Source organism: Pyxicephalus adspersus, chromosome 10 (assembly GCF_032062135.1).
Source record: "Pyxicephalus adspersus chromosome 10, UCB_Pads_2.0, whole genome shotgun sequence".
Taxonomy (NCBI): Eukaryota; Metazoa; Chordata; class Amphibia; order Anura; family Pyxicephalidae; genus Pyxicephalus; species Pyxicephalus adspersus.
The window spans coordinates 7,223,397-7,247,034 of record NC_092867.1 but is presented as its reverse complement, the minus strand read 5'-3'; the positions used below and the strand labels follow the sequence as shown (position 1 = coordinate 7,247,034).

The following is a 23,638-nucleotide window of genomic DNA, read 5'->3' as shown; positions in this document are numbered from 1 at the left end:
TTCCAATATATTGCTGCTGAGCATGTAAAAAAAATCAGGATATGTTACTAAAAGAGTTCACAAACTAAAATAAATATTCATTTCAATTATTCAATCATGTGAAAGGTGAAATCCTATTGACTTCACATGCACAAGATTGCATTAATTGTGAAACAAGCAAGTGGTGTCACAGAAAAGATACAAAAATATAAATTGCTGTAAATAATACCTTATTGAATAACTATAAATATATTCCAATAGAAGGCACACAGTCATGACATTATCCTTCCGGACATGTTGTCTCATTCTGTTTCGTTTCACCCAATTATGAGCTTTATCAGTTTAATGAGCCTCGTTCTTAAAAGCCACAATATTATACAAAGACGCCAAAATGTATTTATTGTTTTCCTCGTCTCTCTCTTATTCAGCTTGCTCCTGCTTTCTGAACATTTAAAAGATCTCTTAAAACCCATTTTTTCAAAGTTGCCTATCCATCTTCTTCTGTCTCTTAACACCCTTACTACTTATCCATCATTCCATATACCCCTCTTATTGTTTCCTATTTCCCCCTCCTCCTAGATTGTAAGCTCTTTGGGGCAGAGCCTTGTGTCACCAAGGATCTGTCTGTCATTTGCAACCCCTTTTTAATGTATCGCGCTGCGTAATATGTTGGTGCTAAAAAAATACTGTTTATTATTATTAATATTAATAATAATAATAATTGTTTAAAATCATTCTTGGTAAGGCTACGTACCTACACGATCTTTCACGATCCTTTCCAATGATAAAAGACCTAAGAATGAATGAACGAGTGCTGTACATATAGTGCCGTTCTGCTCTATGGAGAAGGGAGAACAACGGAAGCAGCACCCCACCGCGCTCTCTTCCCTTCACTTTCATTACGATAGATCCTCATCTGTGGATTCACCAGGACAGTCGTCCAGACGGCAGACTACAAAGCTATACACACGCCAGATTCTAGTCCAATATCAGCCCTAAGGAGATTATCGGTCGAGAATCATCTGACGTGTATACGTAGCCTTAGGCATGAGACTCCATGTGAGACTTCATGTTGGTCCCCTTTTTACATATTTCAAATTAATTCACCTAATTTGTGCATTGGTTGTTTTCACTGTTATTGTTTGGACACCTTTCTGCACTTCCAAGGGAGTATGGAGGTCTAAATCAATCATCATCGGACTGCTTTATACAGCTACAAAAATGATATCATGGTTGATATATATATATATATATATATATATATATATATATATATATATATATATATATATATATATATATATACATATATATATAGTGAATAGAGGCAAAAAAAGAAAAGAAGGAGGGGATTCTAGGCTAAATTCATAAGTGTGTATTATTTAACATAAACACAAAATTACATTGTACATAAATATATACATTTGTTTGTCCATAACCCATGAAAAGGTCAAGGGGTAAGAACTGCACTGTACTGAACTTTCATGGACATTACTTGCATTGGTGTGCTGCAGTGATACTTATTCTGTATTTCAATAATTTTATTTCAGTTTCTTCTATTACAAAAAAAAAATTCATTTACAAAAAGAAAAGAAAAATTTATAAACATATATATCATATATATATCATTTGTTTATGTCCTATTTATATGTATTTATATATCATATATATATATACATAAGACATAAACATTTAGGCAGTTGATCCCTTCATTTCTAATTGTGGACAATAAAAACACTGTGGAGTAGTTAAGCAATTTACATGATTTGAACGACACCCTTTATATGCCATTGATTATTATACAATTTAGTGGAGTATCAGTGTCTTCTTATTTTGCTTTCAATTAAACTTCATACGAGGTTGAAATGCATAGACTGGAACTTTTTTACCTACCGAAAGATTTGCAATTCTGCACTGATGTAGTTAGTGACCTCACTTTTCTCCGCGGCAGTTTAGCAATCACCGACCTGCACCCATACCTGGTATTGAATAATGAAGAAGTATCAGAACTCTGATAAAGTTATCACTCACACATATATATTCATATTTATTATCAGCACATGTGCACTGCGGTACCTCATCGTCAAATCTGTATGTTGTTGTGCATGGGGCCACAGCAGGCCAACATGTAACTATATTCAAAGACAAATTCCAACCCCTTTGGGATAGAATTGGGAAGGCTAGAGATGATCTTACCGGCATCTTATGGCATTTCTCCTCACCTCCTGCCAGAGAATCTTTTCAATGAAGAACTTATGCTACCTACATGCTTATGGAAAATTTAATAAAAAGTTGTTGCTGTATTTGGGCTAAAAGACATGTGATGTATCCTTGCGGCATCTCTGCAGTAAGTGGTCTCGAGGTGTAAATTTAACTTCGGAAGTGACTGGTAAATCAGAACATATCTCTGGTGAAGATCAAACCTACCAGGAACCCACCACAAGCCCTCCGAACAGCTCCATTTACTGCTCTACATCCACCCACACACATACACATATATACCGAGCCCCCGACTCATAGACATGCAGGCTCATTGAAGGGCAGAAAATAGAGAGAAGGTGCAAAATGTTCCCACTAGCCAATCAAAAATCATCTCTGATCAGATAGATTGGCATCTGCTTGACACAGGTAATGTACTTTACCAATTCCGATTACATTGGCACGGCTTTATTGAATACAGGAGGATGGGGGTTACATTTAAAAAGTTTATACAATGTAGTGTGGATTTTTTTTCTTATTCTTTCAAATGTAAAAAGTTAGCAAGAGAGATTTCATGTGGTGATTACACAATTGGGTAAAACGCGTTAGCAACGTCGTCTTGTGTCAACTGGGGTGATGCCACATTATTTTGTAGGGGTATGATTGGGGTATGATGATATGAGCCTGTGATTCATAAATCTTTTATTCAATAATATTACATCATTCAATGTATTTTTGATTATGATCTTGTGTCAGCCAGGGTTGGGAAAAGCAACACAAAGAGCCAATCAGTTTGTATGCTGACCACACACATGCTGAATAAAAGATAAAATAGAACTCTGGATGACCAGAAGCATGCTGATAAAAGTGGAAAGCAAAGTGAAATAATGGTGCTTTTTCTCTTTTCACTGTCCATTCACAAGTTTAATTTCTGTAAATTCTGACCAACTGGCATGTCTCAGACTCATTTATAAATCTGTATCACCTTGTATACCTTCCTTTACAGGCCATGCACAGATTTTAAGGGTGTCTTTGATATATTCGCTCCGTTCACCGTACCCCCACCTGCACCTGTCTGTGGTATCCGTCACCTCTCTTTCCTACATTTCTTTGTGCTGTGAATTGTCTCCGCTCCTGCCCCCCCAACATGCCTGTGGTCTCCCCACAACAACAGGAAATGTACGATGGTTTCACCCCTGTGTGTGCTGGGAGAGAGGATATTAAGAGCGGAAGACGGGGGAGGGCGGCACCCACAAAACCACTTCAGACCCCCTACAGTTCTCCAGCTCTGTCTGCCAGAATCAATATTTCATGGCACACCAAACAATCTGTGGTCTGCCCGTCTTATCGTAACTGCACAATCTGCGTCTCCTCATTCGCTGTATTATTTATTTCTAGAAAGTTACAGTAAATATTTCTGATGCTTCCCTAAATCTGAAAAATACACAGATTGTAACTGAGCAATGTGTTATTACAGCGTCTCCGAAATGTGATCATCCTGCAATCTGTGCAGAATAATTTCCATTTATATTCTCTTATCTGCCGCTGGGGACTACAATGACAAAATGATATAATATAACTCAGGGAGTGGAGGATCTGACTATGTATTTATCAGTATAACAGGTTTATTATTCAAAATATATCTCTGCTTATTAACATATGGGCACAGATAGATAGTTAGATAGAGGGATGGATAAATAGATAGATAGATAGATAGAGGGATAGATAGATAGATAGATAGATAGATAGATAGATAGATAGATAGATAGATAGATAGATAGATATTTTGTTCAATAAAGCCCATTGACATATTTAGTTATAGAGATTATTAGGGTGAGAAACTTTAATGCGATTGACCACAATAGGCAAAACAGAGCCTTGTGCAGTTCAGTGTACGTTGAAGAACAAATTACAATCAGGCAGGTAAGTTTTCTTTTCCTATTCAAGTTTAGTTCTGCTTTAAGAGGGTAAGTGTCAGCCAGGTGCTGTTCATTGCATTAATTAATTGATCATCTGCAAGGGTGACCACCTCTAAAAGGGCAGAAGTTTTGGCAGTTTGCTGGTCTAGAGAATTCAGGTGTGTGATAACACAATGCTAAAGAGAAAAGGCATTACCAATTGTTGCTGCCCATCAATCTGGGAAGGGTCATAGGGCCAATTGAATGGAATGGAATTCACCCCAAGGGCAGACCAATCAATGCTCATAGAAATTGCAAATAAACCAAATGCTCCATCTCAGATATTACAGACCTCAGATAGCATGTTACATGTTAAAGTTCATGAGAGTACAATAGAAAATGAAATGAAATGAAAGTACAATAAGAAAAAGACTGAACGAATATGACTTGTTTGGAAGGGTTGCCTGGAGAAGGCCTGTTCTATCTAAAATGAACATGGCAGTATGATTTAGGTTTGCAAAGTTGTGGGACCATGTCCTTTTGACAAACAAGACCAAAAGGGAAATGTTTCACCATAATGCACAGTGCCACGTTTGGCAAAAAATCACGTTTCAAGGTCCCAGACCGCTCTACAAACAACTTGGAAATAACTGGTGTTCAACTCACAGATTCTGGAAATTACACTTGTCTGAAGGACACACAAACATGGACAGAAGAACTTGTAGTACTTCAAGGTACAGCTTAGATGATGGGACAATTGGGGTTTGGCAAAGATTAAAAACATATTGGGTGACTTTATGAATTAGATAAGTTTCTGTAGTTTCATGTTTACATAAAGTTGCCCATTTTTGGTGCCTGGAAAATCTAGTGGGCAGAACATTTTGGCAAGTGTTCTACATGGCTTTTCTAAAGTGAGCATGGTGTAAAAGACCTGGCTTTGACATAATTAGCATGTGAGAGTAAAAAAATCGATAATTTTAAAAAAAAATTATAGAAATATTTTCCCAAAAGCTGTTAGGATGTTTTTTTCACTTTTCTTTTTTTGGAAATATAAAATCATTAATATTCAATGAAAGCTTTGTACCTTGACATGGCTTGCTATTTTATATATTCTAGTTTTCTTAAAATCATTGTCCCCCTCTCTCCCTGTTTTCTTCAATAGTGGAAGCCATTCCTTTAGGGACCCTCCTGGCAACTGAGGACCTAACCCTGACCATTCAATATCCTTCTCAAATGCCTCTTACTGTGTCCTGGTGGAAAGATAAGAAAATTTCTGATGGACCTGTCCTTAAGAAGAAAAATCTGCAAATAGAAGACAGCGGGATGTACACATACCGGGTTAAAATGGGCGTTGGAGAAGAAAAAGTTTTTGAAAAACAAATAGAAGTTAAAGGTAATGTGATGTCCTTAAAACCTTTATCAGGTGGATATTGAAAAAAAAGTATTATATAATAATATTCATAAATTTATACAGCCCAATTGCTGCTTTTGTTGTAAACCATGAAAGTCATGGGACCTTGGAAGACCAAAGCCTCTTTGCAGACTTGTGGGTGAAAATGGCATGGTTAACCTCCCCCAGGAACAGAGCAAAGTGCTAGTATGGCTCCAAGAGCTGCACCACAGGTCAATTATTTGCACTGTTTGCCCAATATTGGTTTGGTTATTCCGGCATTGGGGCTGCCTTTTATGATGTTTTTAACATGGAGGAACCCTTGAAATAACTTCAGATCTTCAGGGAACCTCTGCTATAATTCCTATATCCACAAATCACAGTATATTAGTGTGGTGGTCAGTGGGAAGAATGCCTCTTACATTGCTGGCCATTGGGAAGAATGTCACCCTTACAGACAGCCAAAAAGATAATTTGTGTCAATTTAACCTGACCTGAGGTACGTTCTTCTCATTGCTCAAGGAACCCCTAGCAACCTCTGGAGGAAACCCTGAGAAACACTGCCCCAGAGGAAGAAAAGCAACCACCTGGGCAGAAACAAAATGTTGCTTCCAGGAACTGCACCACAATCTTACCACTACCACAAAGCAACTGTATGCCAAGCTATACAGTTGAATGGGGGGGTTTGAGAGCGTGGTTGAGCATGTGATACAATGATCTGGTTTACTACTACTATTCATGAATCTGACCTGGTGTCAGGCTCATGGCCCCTGTACATCTGTGGTGCAATGGGTATGTGCCAACAGGGGACATGTTGATAGGAAGAGGTTGCAGAGTTACATAGATTCATGCATCAGTCTGCAAATTTTACATAACTTCTGCATAAAGAAATCAGGTCTCCTTCCCTGCCAAACAAGGCTGTGTAATTACTTGCATTATCATTAGACCTATTTAATACATACATTCTTTATTTATGAGGTATTGGTATCAATGGATCCTCCCGCTACATTTTTTTTAGGTTTCTACCATTCTCAGTCAATTGTGTACACAACAGGAAAACGTCCGGTCACCATCCCTTGGTTCTTCAATTTTAATGTACGTCAGACTCCCTTAGAAAAAGATGCCAAAGTCCTGGAAGGCAACATTACTTTCTCATCACAGATGATCAAACCACTAACGATAGACAATGGAGCTGTGTGCTGGCAGAAATCATGTGACACCAAGTCAGGGGACAGTAAAAACCTGAGTTACTACCTCAAAAGCCCCAAAAATGGCACCTATAGGATGGAGATCGTCCTACAAATTGATGGCAGACAGAAACATTTGAGGAGAGACGTGTGTGTGGCCAATTTGACAGGTAAGAGGAGCTCGGTATACGTAATGATAAAAAAAAAAATACTTTGGGCTCCATTTATAAATTATCCCTCCAGTCAATTCCTCTGAAATTCACAGACAGATGGTCGTATCTCTCTACAGGTCTCCTATTTAAACAATTACTCGTTCTGCCAGCTAGTGGCCAATTGTCAAAAGTGCACAGCTGTCACAGGAGGAAATGAATAGGAAAGAAACCAATTATATAGGAGATTTGACAAGGGAACAATTTATAAATAGAGCCCTTTGTTTTTATGCCCTCTTAAATAGCAGTCCCTGCTGCTCCCAAATAAAAACCTGAATAAACTTTCCCCGGCAATATCTAAACCTGTAAAATATGACCCATAATATTTTTTGAATGATATTGTGTACCCCAAGTATTGAAGGACCCGGAGTTTATCTCTTTGAGTAAATTAAATATTGATAAGGTACATTTATTCTGACCTCTTATATCTTCTGTCCCACAGATTTGCACCCAAAAGGCTCAGAGAAAACATCTAACTGCATTGGATATTTTGCAGAATACTGCACTGATTGTCCATGCAGGCTGTTGCACTTCTAGATGCAAGAGCTTCTTATGCTGGAAGGAGCAATCAGAGATCAGACACCTCCAAGGATCTCAAGTGAAAAAAGATACAGAACTGGATACTTTCTAGCCTCCTCTGACGGGCCTTAAGGCTCCTCCTGGTCCGTATTATACTGATGAAGAAAGGTTTGGAGTTAGGGGTGCATGGGGCACCCCATGTGGCAGCATTCTCTGTATTTCTTGTTGGCAGCCTCAATAAAGCATATTGATTCTTGAAGAGAAATACAGAAAACATGGATTTTGTTTGATTATTCTGTAATAAACCTCATAAACAACATTCAAAATAAAGCAATAATCCGAAAACAATACAAGAAATGTTAAACCACACCCCTGATGATAGGCCACACCCCTACTGATAAAGCTGCCAAACTTTTAGGAAGTTTTTTCACGGCTGTTATGGTTTCATAGGTACTGAGACCATGAGGATTGCTCCTTGACCCTTACCAACTGAGGCAGCTTTCTCATTTTGTTTTACTACAGGAAATTACAGCCAATATGCCCCACTCCCAAGGAGCGTTCCTTGTTTTTGTATTTTGTTATTATGTATTGATACATTGACATAGCACTTGTATAATATTCAAAGTTCTACAGTCCATAGTCATGTCACTTACTGCAAAGTGAATATTCTCTACTCTTTTAATAAATCAACCCTATAGATGTCAGAATAAGTGCATCTAACTAACAGCTCCTTTTTAAAAAAGACTGCACAGGGATTATACGTTGACTCGAAGTCAAAAACAGTAAGTTGTGAGCTGTTAGCCATACACTAATTCTACGCTATTCATGGCATACAAGGAGTAATAAACGTATTTAATGTACAGTGCTGCATAAAATGTGGGTGCTAAATAAATCCTGTTTATTATTATTATTATGAATATTAATAATAATGTTGATAATAATAATAATAAACGCTGTTCAAAAACCTTTATTATCCAGCTGTTGGAAAGATGGAGTTTTTCTTTAAGCCCCCTTCGCATTCCGGTTGTGTTTATCTATGATCTGCCATGTCTTGGTAGAATGTCTCTCCAGGTTTTTATCCATGTAATCCCTCTAGTGCCATGAATCTGCAGATTATTACTACGATAATCTCTTTTATACAGAACGCCAGCTGTGCGTGGCTGCGCTAACCTCCTGCCTGTACAGAATCCAGCTTTGTATTGTGATGTCCATTCGGCCAGGCAAGCATGCCCCATTAACCCCCCTGACCTGCCTAAGCCCTGGATCATAATGAGGGCAGAAAGGGTGAACTTTTTCACTTTTATTGTACCTTCTGTGAAAAAAATCACATAAAACACACAGAAGTAAGCATATATTTATATATTTTTATGACCCTGGGGCTATAAATCCAATACAATTTAAAACCAGTTAATTTAGATGAAGTCTCTTCACTAACGCCCCAGACTCAGACTGAAGACAAAAACGTCTCATTGATATGCTTAACTACAGCAGCAGGCGATTTTTATTTGCTCTCATTTGATGAACAATAAAATCAGATGAAGAACATTGTTAAAATCCAATAATAAAGTACCTGCATAGAAAATTAAACCTGCAGGAACCAGCTACACAGCTCAAGTTCTCCATCTTGTGGATTTGCTTCTGAATGACACCTTTGGGCTTTGTCAGTAAAGAACTCTCTCTATATGGGAAACTAGAAAAAAAAAAAGGAAAGTTAAAAAAGGATAAGCCAGATTCCAAGCCCACTTTTATTTTTGAGAATTTGCCTTTAGTATACTTTTATTGCATGCTATTAAACATGATGGTTCCCCCTCTTCTTCAGATCTTCTCCTAGTGGTGAGCAGTCCCTCAGAATACAAAGAATCAGTACACAGAGTACAGGGTGTGGTGTTGACACCATTTTGCCATCTGCACTACAAAACCCTACACTCACTGTATGTCTTCAGTTCTCCAGGTTAAAAAGAGATTGTCATAATTCCACAAGGAACGCTGAGGACATCTAGAGGCCAATACATATAAGTGCAGATGACAGAGCTGGGAAGGAGGTTTCTTTTACAACCAGAGCACATTTTTGTTTTTATTACAAGGTGCATGGTAAACACACAAAAAACATCTGTCATGGAAATGATCGGATGGTCTTTGGTATTCATTGTTAGCTTTGGGGTAATTTAGTCTTATTGCTTGAGCTTAGAAATGAACATACTCACATAGAGACAGAGCCTGCTAATTCTAATCCATTGATTTTTATAAAACTTTAAAAAGTTCAACCCAAATTTAGGCATAGTAGCAGTATTTTCTAGATAGCTATAGCACTGCCTGGAGGCGCTAAATATGCAGGATCAGGGTACCCAAAGAAAAAAACAATGTAATATATTATAGATTACCACTTCATTTATACAATGGCTGCATTCATTTTACATCTTCCCTTTATTTTCAGCCAGTGACCTTGCCCAATAACACACACCCTGCCCAAAATTGTGATCACTCCCTTCATGTAATAATGATCTATGGTGGATTAACATTGTCACCCTAGGACATAAAAAAACACACATATACAATAATGTAAAAATAACACACACGTGTATATATATATATATATATATATATATATATAAATATATAACATATATACAATTTACATATATTAGACACACACATATACAATATAAATGTATTTAACACACAAACACATACTATATATATATATGTATCACACACACGTACTAATATAAAACACATACACACACATACAAAATATACTTAATATTTACACATATTCAATAAATATATACTGTATAACAGACACACATACTATATATAAAACACACACACATATATATATATTTTTCCCCTGAATTTTTGAAAGGTCATCACCTTCTACAGACATCTTGATTACATTGACATCTACATTTTGACACTGATGGCAGAGATGTCATGAAATATGGCTGCCGTTGCTGTCCTTGAAGCATTTTAAATGAAATGCAGAGTAATAGATGAGATTTATGACAAGGTCACCATGCTTCCTTCAGTTCATCATCTTCTGGTTAGGACCGGCCAGGCCCCATTGATTATTTCCGGCATTTGGTGTTTGTATAGCAGTCAGGAGTAGCTGGATTATTGGGCCCATATAACAGGAGGTGACGGGGCAGCGTGGCGAGGATCTTGTACATAAATCCATAAGCCATAGTAAATAAGACACCGCCAGGGTTATTGAACGTGGTGAATGGCAACGTAAAAATAGCAATACGCCAGAAAAAACAATTTGATTGGTTGTTGCAGAGCCATTGCAGCTCTAATGCCACCTTTCTATTGAGATTTAACCCTTTCCATGCACCCTTTAAACTATCAGTCACCATAAACCAAAGCCTGACATGCAACAAGAAGCATATAAAAAGGGTGAAGTCAACTTTGTCAACAAAAAAAACTTTATTTTTATAAAAAAAAATATATGTGGCCCTCGAGGGCTGGCCTTGGACAGCTCTGTAATACAACATGGAGGATGTACACCTTATTCGTTAAGTAGTAATGAATGTGCTATCCCCCTCATAGGCATTATTTCTAGTCATGTGACTTAATTATACCGGTCGTCATGGAAAACAACCCTCAGTGAATGGGGCTTGTTGTGTCATTTTTAAAAATAAATGTTGGAAATTTGGGGCTGGTTGTGGCTTGAGGGTTTAACTCAAAGATATGAGGTGAATAAAGAGCTCCTGAGTCTCATGACACATCCCGTTCTTGATACTAAGAATCAGGGAAACCAGAGACGCTCAGACAATGGAAGCCAGCTGAGTGTGATGGCCGCTGTTGCCATGGTGACCACCTTGATGCTGCCTGAGAATACAGAATGGACTAGGCCGAAAGCCTCCCTCTGTGGTGAACGTTTATATTGGAGGACAACGGGCCAGAATTGATTCGCTAATGACAGACGCGGCAAATTATAACAACCGTATCAAAGCTGATGTGGCTACGACAAGTTAGATAACCGAGCCGAGGCCTGCAACCATAGCAACCTATTCATTGCTATGACGTGTATAAAAATCCCATCTGATTGGCTGCTTTGGGTTACAGCATATCATTATCCATCACACTGCTTTATTAAAGTGGACCTGTCAGTAACTTCACGAGTCTGCATTACATTCCTGACAGGTCACAATATATGACAGCAGAATCATTTTCTTATGTTCAAACCTATTAAGTCACAAATTTAGATATTTGTGAACATTGTATAGGCACCAGGGTTTACATTATTGTATCATCTGTGGGTTGATATTTCAGTCCAGAAATAAATGACGAGCCTTAATGAGGCCCGAATAAAAATGGTGCCGTCATTCTGGAGATTTAAGCAGGGGTCACATAGGTTTTTGAAAGAAGTAGCACCACAAAAAAATCAGTAAAGAGCACCCCTAAAAGACCTAATTCACATTCATATGTACATTTCAGACTGAGCTATTGAGCTCTGTAAACAACAAGCAGATAAAGAGACTTTAGATGACATAAAAAGAAGCCTAGTGCTCCACCTGAAGACTGGGAATTGAAATTCATAGACCTATAGTATATACCTGCAAAATGTTAAAAATCAATGGAAGAAGTCAACCTATGCTTTGCACCAAAGTGACAAGTTCGATTGGTTACCCCCCCCCCTTTATACTCTTTGTTTTGCTGAGGAGCAAAAAAAGAACTTACACAGTGCAGGGGACTTTTTCCTGCCCCCTTGGATCACCAAATCCTAGCACGGTCACATGGGAGGAACGAAGCAAGTCACATGCTTACTGATACTTGGAAGTACAGAGTTGATTGGTTGCTCAGGCACTTGACACCCTCACGCGGAGTGGGGAGAAAGTTCTTAGCATTGTGTAAGCATTATTTAAAATTAGTTTTAGGTTAAATTTAAAATTAGGTGACAACACCAGCATGACTCCTCCTATTAGGAGCAAATTTTCTTCCATTTTTTAATTTTTTTTTTTTTTTTTAGCCCTCTGGTGTTGCTAGTTTAGCAGTTACCATGACAATATGACTTCCGAGCATTCCTAGGTAATAAGATGTAGGAGATCCAGAAATAGCTCTTACTATATGAATCAACCTGTTGCAGTACTTGAGGTGACTGAAGAGGTTGAGAATGCCGCGCGGGTTGCAACAAAAACTTTAGCTGTGGGTGAATGTGAAAATCCAAATTTAAGTCAGCCGGATTCTTTCCGCCTACGATGGACTCCGGCGGCCGGATGCGTTTGCTGGGCCAAATGAATGATTCATAAATGGCAACATTTACAATAAATAAGAATAAGTATATCAGTGCAGTGACCATGCCATGGATGAGTATTACACCTTGATTTTTGCCACTCTAGGTGGATAGGGGTGCTACCCAAGCCAATTGTCTTGGAGTCAAGGGTACAGCTAGTATTAGAATTGGGGTCCTATGGGGTTGATCAGGGGTCAATTGATTGATTAGAAGTCCCAAAGCACTGCACCATGTGTATGAGATTCTAACCCCCTGATCGTCTTTCACTAATAAGTGATTGGAATTCCAATCAGATTTGATTGATTGTGCCTTTTGTGTTTAATTGATATTTACCAGCATGTTGGACCCATCCAAATCCTATAGAAAAACCCAGAAATCGGTCAGCTGATCGGTAGCGCCTGTGTGTAGCTTCAGACCAAGTGCACCCAGGCAGACCCAATTCTGATTTTGCATTGGATTAATCAATCAGATCAGTAATTGGTCAGTCGGAAGTCCCAAAGCTCTACACATGTCATTCCCAGAGAAGTGATTTCAGATTAGATTTATCATGCCTTTGTAGCTTTTTATTGATATTTACCAGCATGTCAGGTCCATCCACATACTATAGGAAACACAAATTGCTATGTTTTGGATCTGGTTTTTTTTTTGGATCAGAGATTAAAAATCTTGTAATAGGATTTAAAGTGGAACTAAATCTCACTATACTCACCTGTCCCTGTGGCAGCACAGGATGCCGCCATATTTTTCCTTCTTCTCATTCTAGATGTGACCTTCAGCTATTTTGATTGGCCCGGATGACCTAACGCTTGCATAGCCATGCAGAGCATGGGAAGCCAGGATTGGCAGGGATCCTCGCCACCAATGCTAAGCTGTGTATGTGCAACTCAGTGTTTTTGAGATTGGGAGGATACAATAACACAAGATTTCTGGCCAAATCAACAGGTATTTTGCTGTATTTTTAAAATAGAAAACTAAAGCAGCCATCTGCAATAAATTACATTTGGGTTTGGATAAATATGCAGGGATCACATGCTATGGTATAATGTCACTGAAAGGTGTGGTTCTTGTTTTGGATGGATGATGGATGTGGGTGAAACAATCTCCGTGATAATTTTCCAATAATAAAAAAAAAGAATTAACATACTGATGGTATAATATAAAAATAATATAATATATATTATAAATAAATATAATATAAAAATGTATGGATAGCTTTGGGTAGTCTTGGCCACTTGACCTGAATTGGTGTTGTTGTCATTTTAGATGCAGCGCTCAGTTGGAGTTCCTCTTAAAGCCACCTTGAGTCCTAGTTCCTTCTCAGCAAGATTCCAGGCGCTAAGAATGAAGATGTTCAGGATTGCAGCCCTCCCCTTCAGGCAACACCCCCCTCATCCACCATTGGGCAGGAGACAGATTGTCACCCCATTGCATCACCATGATGGTGGCAGGTGATGTCATGGGTGGCGCGCTCAGCAAACCAAAGCGGTGGGCGTGCACGCCTTGGCAAAAGTGCAAAAAATCAAAATCCGCCTTTCACCAGCGCCGCCACCCCTAGGTCTGATGCATGTGACAAATGACACAGAGCCAGATACAGCTTATCAAAAGCTCGCTCTCCCAAATCAATCTGTAATCCTTTCGAGAGGGGGGAAAATTAATTCAGCGCTGAGACCCCCTCCCAGCAGCCGGCTAATCCTCCCACCCACTCCCTACCGGCAACTTCACCCCTTCGCTGCTGGGCAGCCTTATAGAATGGCACGCAAGCCACCATTTAGCGCTGGCGTGGGTTAAAAGCTTATACTGACCCCCAGGTCACACGACTTCCATATGCTTCCTGCTGGTAATCTCACTGCACTCCAACAGATGTTCTTCCTTTTATTATCTATGCCAACCTCTCCTAAATTGTAGAATATATATTCCCCATCTGGCATCTGACCAATCATTTAAGATCTGCCCATGACTTCCAGTCCCGTGCCGCTTTCAGTGTCCCTTTGGGTTACTTATTGAGCCCACCCTTTGTGTTGCTTTTTTGTTCTTTTTTATATATTTTCTTTTATGTTTTATTTTGCTACAATCCTGTTTTTTCCATATCATTATCTTTCCTTCAAGGCTTCTCCTCTTGTAATATATTTCTCTCTCCAACTATTCCTTCCCTATTATTTCATCTTTTTTTTTAAATTCTTCTTCTGATCATTGTCTTGTTTTCACTCCCACTGTTTTGTATCCATATCCTTCCGTGCATCTGTCTATTCTTTTGCTTTTTTTTTTCATGCCCCTTCATCTTCTTTTCTCCATCCCTCTGCCAATCTCTCTCCGCCCTGTTGCTGTCCCTCCTCCCTCTCCTGTACCCTGTGTTCACATACAGCTGGCTGTGTGCATTCCCCCTGGGGTGTGTGAATGTGTGTGTGTGAATGTGTGTGTGTGTGTGAGCGTGTGCATGAGCGTGCTATGAAATGACACACTCGGAGAGCCACACAGAGATGCTCCTGTCTCCATGGCAGCGGTAACTCAAAGGTAAGCCTCCTGGTCCATTCCTACCATCTCCCCAATTCCCCGGTTGCACCCCTCTATCCTTTACCCCTTATCCATTCTCCACCCACCGCCTTGCCAGTTACCAGACCCCCCATCAGGTACCCGTTCGCCTCTATCAAATACTCTTTTTTTACTAAGAAACTACCAACTGTCTCTTCAGCTCTGCAGTCTTCGCATATTATCCCTAAATATTGTCCCCTTTTCCATCTGGATTATATATGATAAATTCCCCCGACTCCCATCTGTCACTCCAATATCCCCCATCCATCTCTGTCCTTCTCCCATTCTGTCATTGAGTCTCCTCATTATTCGCCGACACTCCCCCCTCAAGCTTTGCTTTATCCCTCCGTACCCCTTTCATCTTTCATCGTTTCATCTCATTACTCCTTGATCTTCCCCGATTCTACCTAAACCTGTATTTTACCCCCTCTCCCTTTCTAATTCTCTCTGTGGTTCTTTGCTCCCCTATTACTTCCTAAAGCTTTCTAAAAAAAAATCCATGTGCTACCCCAACATTCTCTAAAATGTAAAATCTTCTATATACTCATATACCTTTATGTCATCCTAATATTTCCATATACCTCTAGAAAATCCTGATATTCCCTGTAAATCCATCCGTTATAGCTTCCTATAATGTATAATACCCATGAACCTCTTTCTAATATTTCCTATATAACCCTGTCATTCAATTTCATTCTAACATTCCCTGTAGTCCCACACTTTTCCGTCACTTCCTAATATTCCCCATAGCCTCATATTCCCTCTTTCAAAAGGTTTCTGCAATCCTGTACACCTCTGTTATACCCCATCCTATTTAACAACCCGACAATGCAATTCCTTGATCTGTCTGATCTGTTTATTTGCGATAATTTACAGGAGAATTTTGCTTTGTAAGCCCCCCCCCCCCCCCCACATTGGTTCCTGGCACCCTTTCGTAGTTGCATACTGATGCCATTAAACATTGTTCATTTACCTTGATTAACCTGTCAGCTGACCTATATAACTTCCATGGTCGATATTAACTTGAGAAATTGCCACCTTTGCAATATGTGGTATCACCTGTTGCTCTATAACTGTGCATTGGGTAGCACTTTGGTATTATACATTTTCAAAACTCTGTAGTACCCCTATGGAACCTTGGAGTCACCCTACTATCATTCTACAAAACCCCACTGCATCTATAATCCCTGAGATTTTTAATAACACCCTACCAACCTCTCCCCCATTGTTGTTCTTTGATAAGATCATGTACTGTATATCAACTGCCATTTTATCATAATCCTTTGCAACCCAACCAATATCCCATTATAACTCTACATACCTCACTGCTACCTTACCATAATTCAATTGCCATCCTACCATAACTCTACAACAACCTACTGCCACTTTAACATAATTCAACATAACCCTGATGTTATATTAAATATAATCCTGCATACCCCGCTACAATTTTATCATAATACTCTGCAATCCAACTGCCACAATAACATACTTCCATATAAACCTACTGATCCTGTATTATAATTCTACTCATCCCTACTGCTATACTAACCCTATGCAACTCTACTGATATGTTAACATAACCACCCTGCTAGGTTATCAAACTGTCATCATTTATAGTACCCCATCAAACTCTTCACCCCACTCACAATTCCCCACATTATATCATTGTTACTTTATCACACTACCATAATCCATCATAACCCCTCTGTCAACCCACCAAAACCCTATATTAGCCTTCTGGATGCTACTATAATCCTACATTTCCCTTCTGAAACCCTACTATACCCTACATTATTCTTCTGGTCCCTATTATAATTCTACATTACCCCTCAGTCACCCTACTTACCCTACATTACCCCTCTGTCACTCTACCAAACTCTATATTACTCTACTGTCACCCTTCTGTAACCCTACATTACCCCTCTGTCACCCTACCAAACTCTATATTACTCTACTGTCACCCTTCTGTAACCCTACTTTACCCCTCTGTCACCCTACTAAACTCTATATTACTCTACTGTAACCCTAATGTAACCCTACATTATCCTCTGTCACCCTACTAAACTCTATATTACCCTACTGTCACCCTACTGTAACTCTACATTACACCCCTGTCACCCTACCAAACCCTTGATTATTCCACAGTAACCCTACATTGCCGATCTGTCAAAACTCAGCATTACCCCTGTGTCATCCTACTCTAACCCTACAGTACCCTTGGGTAACCCTTCAATAACTCTGCATTAGCCCTGAGTCATCCTACTATAGCTCTACATTAGCCCTGTGTTACCCTACTATCACCCTACATTACCCATTTCTTATCTTACTAAACTTTACAATACCCCTCTGTTCCCGAACTATAACCTACATTATTCCACTGTAACCCTACATTACCAATTTTCCACTGTGCCATAACTCAACATTACCCTTGTATCATCCTACTCTAACCCTGCATTACCCCTGTGGCATCTTCTATACCTCTACATTACTCCTGTGTCATCTTCTATACCTCTACAATGCCCCTGAGTCATCCTAATATAGCCTTACATTACCCCTGTGCTACCCTACCTTTACCCTACATTACCCATCTGTCATCCTACTAAACTTTATTTTCCCGTCAGTCCCTGTACTATAACCCTACATTACTCCAATGTAACTCTACATTACCACTTTGTCACCATACTATTATCCTACATTAATTTATTACCCGGTTATTATGTTATATTACCCTCCCTCCTTACATTACCCCCCTGTCACACTACTAGAACCTATCTTACCTTTCTGTCACCATACTATGACCCTTTATTACTAATCTTTCCCGCCATATAACCTCACTGTCATCTTTCTCTAACCGTATATTACCCAATACCACCCTGCTGCTCCCTACTTTACCATTCCCTCACCTTACTATATCCCTATGTTACCCCAATTTCACCCTAATATACCCTACCTTATTCTTTAGCCACCCTACTATAATCCTAATTCACATTCTGTACATAATTCTACATTATTGCAATGTCTTTTTATGGTAACCCACCACTATCACACTGTTATTCTACACCAACATTACTTTTTGCACAGCTATCATATCCCTATGTTACCACCTCCTCTCTCCCCACCGCCCTTCTATTAACCAACAATATGCCTCTGTCCCCAATAACTCTATATTACTACTCTACTACTTAACTTGATCCTATATCACCCCGATATCATTATCCTAATATTGCCACTAAACGTCAACTCTACATTACCCCATGATGACCCTACCATGACCTTATATTACCTCTCTGTCACCCTACAATTACCCTTCATTACCCCTCCCTCTTACTTCTGTGTTACCCAGCTGTCAGACTACCTTGACCCTACATTACATAAATGCTAGTTATTTTCATACCAGTTGTCATTAAAGCTGCCTCTTGGTTTAGTATTTTGCTGGATAAAAGAATAAGTTTAGGCCCGGGGTCAGTTTTGACTTTTATTGGAGATCTGGGAGGGAAAAAGGTTAAATTGTGCATCAAAATACCATTTAGCTCTATACCCTCAATATTATTATTGATGTCAGTGAATCTTAAAGCGTGTACTTTGGTAGTTTGGACATGCAACCAGCATGTTGTCTCGCCCTGGTAACTGCCTGGAAACATCTGCTTCGTTGTACTGGACAGGCAGCATCATGAATACACATTGCTTCTTATCATAGCTTAAAGTGCCAATGACATACACTCCAGCTAAAGCATGCAGCCATGTATTTATTCTGTGTATGAGGCTTCAGTATGGGTGAATCTCCACTGGATTCAAAAGTGGGCACTTGAAATATTGTTCGGAGCTTTGCTAAGCAACCCCAACCACGGGAGTTTGACAGTAACAGATGTCACCGCTCCAGGTGCTTCCACCCTTCCCCACCATTAATCGTTGACTGTCTGTCCAACTCCTCTCTGTATACATCAATCCAAAGAAAGATAATGGGTGATAGCACTAGAGATGGCTTCTAGGCGTGTATAGCTTATTGCATTAAATAGACTCTCACTCATTTCATTCTCAGCAACGCTTACCTATCGAGTGAAGATCTGGGATCTCCATCAGTCTGCCCTGAGCCTAATGGCTCAGTATACAAATCAGGATTTGTCAAACCTTTCTTTAAGCTTGGAAATTAAATGCAAAAATGAAGAGTCTGGCCAGTGACTTATATTTCTTCTCATAGCAGTCTGAATGTTCTTCTTCCATCTAAAACGGGAAAGAAGGTCACCTCACCAATAGACACAACCCTACGACAAACTTACTTACACAGTGCAGAAAATATAGGTATGGAAAAATGATGGGTCAAACTCAATTATTTTCTTCATATCTGCTTTACCTTTATATTGACTTTTCAAAATGAAAAAATAGAATAGGTAAAGAGTAAATTAAATGTTTAATGTAGCATAATATTGAACATTGATTTTTATTGTGTTTCATACTTCAGACCAAAAAGACACTGAATGAGGAAGGAGCTTAAAGGGATTTGGTTCCAAAAGAGGGAAAGTCCCTCCAAATGGGGTATACTGTAATTGGGGGGCTTTAAAAAAAAGTGGGTCTGATTTATTAAAGATCTCCAAGACTTGAGAAGACAGAATAATATGACCTCAGTAACCGGAGTGATCCAGCTAATCTAGAATGGGTTTCTTAAAAATCATTTGTTATTAGTTTGCAAATGTTTTACATTCTGGACCAGATTTGGACCACCATTGTTGTATCACTCAGATTCTCCCATCATAATCAATCTTCTCCACTCATGGAGGGCTTTAATAAATCATTGTCTTGCCTAACCCTGGTTGACCAAATGATTATAAAATTTCAGAGATCTCTTTGCCTCCAATGGTCTTTAAAGAAAGACAAATATACTAGAGGAACACTTTTTATTTAGCATATAAAGGACTTGAAATGAATCCCTTACAATTCTAAAGAAGAAAAAAATCCAGCTTGTATAACCTTTTCCAGCCTCCCTGGCACCATCACCACCACAGGCTTCCCATATATATCATTTAAATCAAAGCAACAAATATTTCCTTACTAGCAATCTCTTCACAACAGTAAACAAAACACTTAGATAAACCACAGGCATTTTGGAACAAAGTGGTGTGAGCACTTTGGCTACAATTACCAAAGTTTAATTGAAAAAAAAAGGAAATGGCTTGAAGAGACAATGCTGTGCCAACATGTGAAATTAATGAAAACATAAAATGTTTAAATACACACATGATATACCCCTGCTATATCAGTCATAAAATTATATATATAGGTTTATAGGTTAGGTTTGGATGTACAATAGTACACCCATCAGTTTCTTTATTACTCAGGAACTGTATTGGTGTACTATAGCACCATAGCAATGTGCAAACCGCATGAGGACCACAGACACTCCTTGTACTCTCCAGCAGCTTGAACGGTCCTGTATCCTGACATTCTTCTCTTGTAGACCCTCAAAACCCTATTTGCACAGCCCAGCTACCCATCCCTTGGCTCCCGGATAGGGAAGCAATGTGTGCGACTTAAATCTGTGACAGGTCAATAAATTTTCCCAGCAATCTCTGCTACTTTTTCTTCTCTGGGCTCAAGTTCATTTTTGCAGAATTTTGTTTTTGTCTTTTGTCTGCATCTTCCACTGGTTGGCATATTTGTACATTCAGGTAGGTCCTGAAACTTTCCTGTTCAGTTAAAAATGCAGGTAATAAGATGGTCCAGGATGTGCTCACCCTTTCCCTTGGCACCAACAAGAGTAAAGGCACACAGCATTAGTATTAGGCATGGGGGGGCTTAATAAAATCAAGGGATCCCCCAGCACAACTTTGAATGACCCTTTCCTAAAAGCTCATGGAAAGGGGGCTGCCATGTTCTCTCATCTGCCAAACATTACTGCACTGGCTCATATGTTCGCTGGTATCCACTCCTGAAGACTGCTGTCCTTGCATATTCACTTCCTTCCCTCTTTCACTTTCCAAACAGAAAATTAGAGATGATGAGCTATAAAACATGGAAGGACAGGGGCATGCAAGCCAACCCAAAACTACATGAAAACTAGAGTGAACCTGGCAGCCCCATGGCCCTGTTCTTGTTTGTCGGGCTCCAAGCCTTCCATAGACTGTGGGGTTTACAAAGGAGATCTTTATGCCCCTGACCCCATTTCTGTGACAATCATAAATTATATATTAAGTAGAAAGAAGCCATACCATTTGAATTGTCTGCCCTATAAAAACACCACCAACCTACAAAAAAAACTTTCCTGAAATGACAGACAAATTCATAACTTCGACCCCCTACTCTATCACCTTTATTAACTACAGGACAATATATACATGATTTTACATGGTCTTTCCTTTCTTTCAATAAATAAAGTGCTCCATATCATTACAAATTGCTCCAAAATAATAACTTCCGGTTGTCCCCTCTTTACAAGGACTGTCTGGTTTTTGGAACTGAACTTCTCTAAACCTTTATTTCTCATCCCAGCTGTATGAAAAATAAAATACTACATTAAGCCTATCCAGCCCCAAAATTGTTCCATTTAATAAATTTTGAAGCTCATAAAAAGGAAAATTAGTGGTAAATAAAAGGACTGGTGGATTGACCAATCATAATAAATCCTAAATACCTAGGGAAGGGGTGGAGAGGGCACTGCAGGAGTGTATCCACCTACATATTGTGCTGAGAACAGTCCCAACTTTCAACATCAAAAAGTATGGCCAAACCCACACCACCCCCTCGCAAGCGTGATGGTTAAGCATCTTGGCTTAAATTATCTGTAAAGCTACGTACACACTTCCAATAATTATCATTGGTAAACGAACGACGAACCATCCTGCACGATATCGGCGAACGATCGTATAGCACCGATCCTGTACATGCAGATAACGACACGATCGTTCGCAGATATTGTACACACAATAGATGCGATCGTTTGAGCGATACAGGAAGTGACGTGCACGACAGGAAGTGAACGAACGTTCGTTCATCACGCATGCTCAGACCATGGACGATCAATGAACGACCGTACACACGATAGATGGTAAACGATCGTCGTCCAATCCGATCCGCCGGTCCGGTCGTTCATTTCCAGCGACTATTCTCGTTCGTCGGCATCGTTGGTTACTTTTTTTACGAACGATTTTTGACCAATCGATCGTTCGTCGTTCGTTCGTCGTTCATTTCCAACGATAAAAATTGGAAGTGTGTACGCAGCTTAAGTCACACCCAGGTCCCTGTGGTATCTGATGAAATACTAACAATGCATGGTCAGATTAAGGATTTGTTTAAAGGTTATTATTGTATTTTAGGTTAAGAGGAGCACTTAGCACATTGAAGATTGCAGTACACAGCCACAGAGCCAAGGGTTAGGGACCATTGAAGTCTGACGCCATCTCCCAGCTTCTAAGAGTGCATAATACCATCAACTAAAAGAGCTTTGTTGCTTTGATATTTTATTAATCACAGGACTATATATTCTGAAACATTTATAAAAAGGTGATAGATAGAAGACAGCACATGAGTCTTCGGAGGGTGACAAATGTTACACTCTGCCATCTCTAAGCCCTTACTCTCAAGCTGAAAATTCAGAATCAAATTAGTCATCATAACTCTTTCATAAATACACACACTTAATTATTACAGTGTTTCAGTTTATTGCATAAGCCGAGCTGTTGCTAGTCTCATCTTTTACATAAACCAGCTTGTAAATGATGCATTTTGGCCCATTGACAAAATTACTCGCTTAGTATTCAAGGGAAACGGATAACCTAAAAATGTGCCGATGTTTGGGAATTGGCATCATTGTTAGAGACAAAATCTTGTTCCTTGCAATTTCTAGCACACCTCAAAATAATTTTGCAGTTGTGCACAAAATGTTCAATACCGGGTGCCAATAGCTTTTAAACAAATGTATCGGGAAAGGCATAGCACAGTTCTTGGTAAAGCTGTCAACAGCACAGCGCCAAATGGAGCTGTAACAAGTTTGCTGCTCCAAAAACCTCTAATCATTCTTATCAGTATGCATTATGTAAAACAGGTGTTCCGTCACACGCACTAAATCATTGTCTCCTGTGATTGAGCCAGATTGATTTGTTCCTCCAGTTTACAAAATACTGTGGGAATACATAAATCACTTCCTACATCTGAATCATTTAGGGCCTCAATCCAGCCCATTATTTTCTTTTTTTAAGTTTTTCAGTGGTGAGGATTGAAACATCTGTCAGGGTTTTATTTCTGCGTGTGGCCTCTGGTGAGATTTTCACTCAGATCCTGTACACGATATGGAGCAATATGGAGCAAAAATAACCAGAGTAAGGATCATTTTAGAACCACTATGTCCCAACCACTCCAATTCAGGTGCATAAGAGTGGATGGGAATAATTTCGTACATGCGTCTGCGTGTGGCTGGGGTAGATCAAGGTTAAGTTCCAAAAAGAGACAAGTTGCTTTTGGCCATGTGGTTGCTTTTCCTTCTATGGTGGAGGAACTGCACC

At 39.3% G+C, this 23,638-nt stretch overlaps 2 protein-coding genes across 2 annotated transcripts in view; both read left to right on the top strand.

Annotated features, from left to right (window-relative positions):
• Positions 1-4,653: 4,653 nt before the first annotated feature.
• Positions 4,654-7,399, top strand: LOC140339904 (T-cell surface glycoprotein CD4-like). Its single transcript, XM_072424817.1, has 4 exons — positions 4,654-4,810; positions 5,239-5,469; positions 6,485-6,823; positions 7,305-7,399. The coding sequence occupies exons 1-4, from the start codon at positions 4,654-4,656 to the stop codon at positions 7,397-7,399; spliced, it is 822 nt and encodes a 273-aa protein (XP_072280918.1).
• Positions 7,400-14,613: 7,214 nt separating this feature from the next.
• GPR162 (G protein-coupled receptor 162) overlaps positions 14,614-23,638 on the top strand; it is a 32,454-nt gene continuing 23,429 nt past the window's right edge. The window contains exon 1 of the mRNA XM_072424218.1: positions 14,614-15,125. The gene's annotated coding sequence lies outside the window, so the exon portion shown is untranslated. The remainder of the gene's footprint in view (positions 15,126-23,638) is intronic.